At 43.9% G+C, this 5,137-nt stretch overlaps 1 protein-coding gene across 2 annotated transcripts; it reads left to right on the top strand.

The window, feature by feature from the left end:
- Positions 1 to 1,792: 1,792 nt before the first annotated feature.
- LOC109438901 (lithostathine) lies at positions 1,793 to 4,573 on the top strand. 2 transcript variants are annotated; one of them, XM_019719065.2, is made up of 6 exons: positions 1,793 to 1,849; positions 2,146 to 2,232; positions 2,810 to 2,928; positions 3,137 to 3,274; positions 3,905 to 4,031; positions 4,286 to 4,573. In XM_019719065.2, exons 2-6 carry the CDS (start codon positions 2,157 to 2,159, stop codon positions 4,348 to 4,350), a joined length of 525 nt encoding a protein of 174 aa, XP_019574624.1. In that variant the 5' UTR covers positions 1,793 to 1,849; positions 2,146 to 2,156; the 3' UTR covers positions 4,351 to 4,573. The 2 variants fall into 2 exon arrangements, with proteins under 2 accessions (XP_019574624.1, XP_074188349.1); XM_074332248.1 differs by having other exon boundaries at positions 1,829 to 1,849; positions 2,132 to 2,232.
- The last annotated feature ends 564 nt before the right edge of the window (positions 4,574 to 5,137 follow it).

Raw genomic sequence — 5,137 nt, 5'->3', positions numbered from 1 at the left:
TAGGAGGGACGGAGATGCGGAATGTACTCCAAATCTCTGTGTGACAGTTGAGAATCAGGAGGGCTATCTTGGCCTTGGAGGTTCCCCCCGGAGGAGTGAGGGACCCCAGGCCCCTACACCAAGCTCCCCAGCTCAGAGTACTGGTGCCAGGGAAGAGGAGCCCTCACAAGACCTGGTTGCGAAAAACAGTGAAGATTCCAGCCATTGCACGGAAAACTGCAGGAAACCCAGATGTCTTCTTAAACGGCCGGCGCACAGACACACTCACTTGCTGGCACTTACCTTGGGCTCTGGCAGAGGGATAGTGATTCAGGAGGCCTTAGAGACATACAGAGGAGCACACTGAGGTTCGTGGCTTCTGAGGGGAGGACTGGAGGACTGTAGACATTTTTTCGGTGAGGGATCCTCCTTCTGTGTAGCTCGCAAGTGGGCGCCATTTTGCCTGCATTGAGCCTGCCCCCCATAGGTCAAATCTGAATCTGATTGGCCTGAAGAGCTCTGTTGCTCCACCCAGCTGACTCAGCTGGTCCTCCACCCCACCCAACTGTCTTAGAAGTTTCTTAGAACCCGAGGTGCCACTATATATTTTTGTATGTATTTTGTGAAGTAATTCATTGTTTTTCCTTTTTAACAAAATAGTCTGTTGGCTATATTGCTTATTGGATTATTTGTTGGTTCTACTGACTTTCGGATTCTGAGAACGTGAATCAATTACTTAATTGCACGATCCCATTACAAATGACTACAGTAGACTCCTGCACACAAGCTGGCCTATAGTAGTAGTATGAGAGTCAGAGTCTGTAGAAAACCCCAGCTTGAATTTTTCCCAGACTGACCAAACAGAACGTGAACCACACAGTATGTACCTCATAGTTGCCCAAATTGCTAACTCAGAAGTAAATCTGACTACAGAATTTTCTCAGTATTCCCACATGAGGCTGACCCTCCCAGTAAGAATGTAATAAAAGTGATTTTCACCACAGCCAAATGGCATTCTTGCAAGGACGTTGTTAGCAGTCTGGTGTAGTGAGCACCTTGATATAGTAGAGGTCTAATTTACATGTAATGCAGGATCATGTCTCCAATTTCATCCAGTTCCTGCTCTGACCCCTCTTTAACTCTTACTAATTATTTTAAACTCCTTCACTGCCTTTTATTCTTGTACATTATCATTATCCATCAGGGAGCTCCATCTCTCAAACAACTGGCAAGGCAAGTTTATTGATCTGATTTTCCTTAGATTTTGGCTTATTTATTGACTTGTCAGATGATTCTGAACAAATGATGATTTTTCTTTAAAATTAGCTACCATGTTTAAGAGGCAACTCTGAACCATCCCTGCTACTCTTAGCTCTAGTTCCTTCTATGCCTTCACCTATTGTGATACTTGTGATTCCCATACCCACTCCCACTTGTAATCCACTAGATTTGAAAAAACTTTTACTACACCATAGCAAGAAATACACATGTATGCTTAAAGAAGTGAGTTCTTGAGATATCAGCCAGAAGAACTACTCCAGTAGAGTCCCCCTTAAAAATGTAATACTACTTTGTACCACAGGCCCCTAACAAGGAAGAGACAGGGAAAGGAGCAAACTTCACCCATTTTTGGGGCAAATGCTCATCTCTTAAGAGGAAAGAAACAACAGCTGTGGTAATTCCCAGCCTTTGCTGGGAAGAGACTCCTCCCCATGGCAGGAATCTCCTTGAACTAGTCCCAAACCCTTGCCATGGCATTTGTCCTAGCTCCACATGTTTGTTATTTATATCAGAGCCCCACCTTCAAATCCTCTTATAAGAGGCAAGTCTTTTCTGACCTCACAAACCATTGCAGATCCGTGGAACACAGGTAAGTTGGAGCTCTGAAAGCTGAGACATGAGGGAAGGCATTTACCTCATACATTTTTGGAGAAGGTATATGAATATTTCTGTTCTCTGAGAACACAGTGTCTCTGAGACTCAGCAAAGGTGGTCCAGAGAGGTCTCAGGAGGGGTTCTTTGCAGAACTAGAGAATGGGATTTATGTCACCAAGATCAATTCATTCCTAGGGGAAAAAAGTAAAAGGCAAGAGGAAGAAGAGAGCGGTCTTTGCATGCACTCTCTCTGACCACACTTCTTAAATGATCTCAGATTTCTTTTTTAAGTCACAGACACGATGCTGTCATCCATGACCCTCCCCAGCGTGTGCTGGATGCTGCTCTCCTGCCTGATGCTTCTATCTCAGGTGCAAGGTGAGATTTCACTGTCTTTAACACTGGGTTCCCTGTAAATGCTCAGGGCCAAGAGGAGGAGGAAGCCACCTGTGTGATGCATGTGGCAATGGTGGGTATATCCTCACACAAGGAAACTGCCTGCAATTCCTCCATCATCACTGCTTCCTTTGGGGTAACTAGTGGTGGGAGTCACCACAGTGGGCCATTAACAATGGAATGAGGTAATTTATATTTTGTCAGTGGATTCTAATTTATGTTGGCAGAGTGAAGAGAGAAAGCATGAAGGGTCAACAATGAGATAATGGGAAGGAGAATGTGGAGAATCCAGTGTGGGAGCAGTCAGCTCAGAGTGGGGGAAGTGTCAGACTTTTGAATAAAAGGCAAGGGTAGAAAGAAAAGAGATGGTCCTTCATTTAATGAGGCTGATTCAAGATCAAGTAATCCTGAAAGTGCTGGCAATAGTAGGTGGTAGTGAGGAGATTGGAGTCACTTTCACAAGCCCTTACCTCATAGGTATTTCCCTAAGGTCACCTCCCAACCCCAGCGCCCACTCTGTATTTTACTCCATTCTCTCCTTTGTTTCCTTCCAATCCAGGTGAAGACTTTGAGAAGGAACATACCTCTCCACGCATAAAGTGTCCCTCAGGCTCCTATGCCTTTCTTTCCCGCTGCTATGCAGTGTTTACAACACCAAAATCCTGGACAGAAGCAAATGTGAGTAGTTGCATCTGCAGCTGGGAGTGAGGGGGGAAAGTACATTTGAGACCAGAGGGAGAGAAGGTGGTCTCCATTCTCCAGACAATTTTGAGCATGAGAATGAGCCCCTCATCATTTGCACACACATCTTTTCTCACCTGCGTAAGCCCTGTCCTCCCTCAGTGACATCTCAAGTTCCTCCTCAGTCTCTCCCTTCCCCACACAGGTGGCCTGCCAGAAGCTACACTCAGGAAACCTTGTGTCTATACTCAGTGGGGCTGAGGCATACTTCGTGGCCACTCTTGTCAAGAACAATTTGAACATCCAATCAAACGTCTGGATCGGGCTCCATGACCCCTCACAGGTGTGATAACATCTCCTCTCTGTTACTTCTCTAGCTGCTATTGTTACCCAGGTCTACTTCCTGTTTCCTGTGCCTGCCCAGGAAATACCCTAGAATGTCCCAGAACTCAAAGATCTGGGGGGAAGTTTGGGGAAACGGGAGGGCCTTGGGGTGAGCTGAAGAGATATGTTTTGTGGAGGATCCTTATCTCCAGTTGAAGTTAATCTGCCTCTTGTCAAGTTTTTACAGAATTCACATATGTCTTATAATTCAGTTCTCTGAACTTCACTGAGTCTACACACACTGTGTTGAGGAATTCAAAATGAAGATAAGATGCCCTTTTCCCCTATATAACTGACATTATCTTTAAGGTTGAGAGGGTAATTACAAATGCACCACCAATTTTTTTTTCAGCTAGTAACATTACTTTGAGTAGTACCATTGGTCTTAGTGATTATTGGCTTTAGCGTTTGCCAATAGGAACAAAGAGTTAGGGAGAGTTTCTCAGAAGAGAGTTCTGTGGCAGCATGTGTATGAACAGAACAAATTTCATGATGCTGTGGAAGGGATCAGATATCTAGCTGAGAGGATTATACAAGGACAACTTTAATGGCGATTCAACCTCACCTGGCTCCATCCTCTACTCTATAGGGCACTGTGTCCAATGCAGAGGGTTGGGGATGGAGTAGCAATGACATTTTGGATTATTTTGCCTGGGAGACCGATCCTACCACCATCTCAAACCCTGGCTACTGTGGGAGCCTGTCACGAAGCTCAGGTAAGTAAGAGGGGAATTACCTTTGGCTAGCCCCTTGTCCCCACTTTCAGGGCCTGACCTTCAGGAAATCCTCCTCAGGTAGGAAATGCAATGTTGGTTTGTCTTCTCCCATTCCATGTCACCTCTCCTCTATTTGAGTCTCCTTCTTGGAGTAGGACCCTGGTGGAGAGGAGGGAGGGGCTTTGAATCCTAAGCCAAAATCCGGGATACAATCTCCACCAGCCCCATTCACTTTATCCCTTCTGTCTCTCCAGGATATCTGTCATGGAAAGACTATCACTGTTATAAGAATTTGCCCTATATCTGCAAGTTCAAGTAAGGAGTAAGTCAGGTAGGAGTCAACAGCCTGAGTTTCGTGTACAGTTCATCACAGACATGGGACCAAGTGAGAAGACCCACCCAGGAAGGGAATATTTTCCCTACATACCAAACTTGACCACATCATTCTGACCTTTCCTTCCCCCTCACCCTCATTTCAGGCTCCTTTCTGCATTCCATAACCTGAGCTTTCAAAGAGCAATAATAAAAATTGTAATCTGCAATTACCTGTCTTGTGTGCTTTAGTTTCCTAGACAAACACTGAGAAGGAGGAAATGGATGGGGGAAGAGATTCTGTGGGTCTTGTCTCAGCCCATGTGAAAATGAATAAATATACATCCTACTGGTATATTTGTGATGAGATTTGTCGACTTTGCTCACGTAGGGTTTAGGTTACATATGAAGACATTGCTCTCCCAACATTCTACTGCCCACCCATTCCCCAAGGCCTGGCGGTATGACACAACCAGCCTTAGGCCTCGCCTCTTACAATGTTTAGAACAGAACTTCTTAAACTTCTTAGATGAAGAAACTGGGTTACTTTTTTATTATTATTATTCTTTTGAAGTTAAAAAGTTTCCAATCTATTATGAAATGATATCTGTAAAATAGAATAGAAATGAATAAATGCAAAAATGTATAAAACAGATAATTAAAACACATACTTAACTTTTATATTTGTGAAAACCAATAACAAAAATTTATCTGTCATATTGCCATAAAGTTTTTCAATATATTTTAATATCTGTACTTACAATGCCATGGTTGCCTGGCAAACAGTTTGAATA

This window comes from Rhinolophus sinicus, linkage group LG05 (genome assembly GCF_036562045.2).
Source record: "Rhinolophus sinicus isolate RSC01 linkage group LG05, ASM3656204v1, whole genome shotgun sequence".
In the NCBI taxonomy this organism is placed as follows: Eukaryota; Metazoa; Chordata; class Mammalia; order Chiroptera; family Rhinolophidae; genus Rhinolophus; species Rhinolophus sinicus.
Note: the sequence above shows the minus strand (reverse complement) of the source record. Positions and strands in the feature narration are given on the sequence as shown.

Excerpts from the sequence above, each read along its gene's own strand:
- LOC109438901 (XM_019719065.2), top strand. The coding sequence starts at position 2,157 with ATGCTGTCATCCATGACCCTCCCCAGCGTGTGCTGGATGCTGCTCTCC. Across the intron at positions 2,233-2,809 it reads GCTTCTATCTCAGGTGCAAG|GTGAAGACTTTGAGAAGGAA; the intron begins GTGAGATTTCAC and ends CTTCCAATCCAG. Across the intron at positions 2,929-3,136 it reads AATCCTGGACAGAAGCAAAT|GTGGCCTGCCAGAAGCTACA; the intron begins GTGAGTAGTTGC and ends TTCCCCACACAG.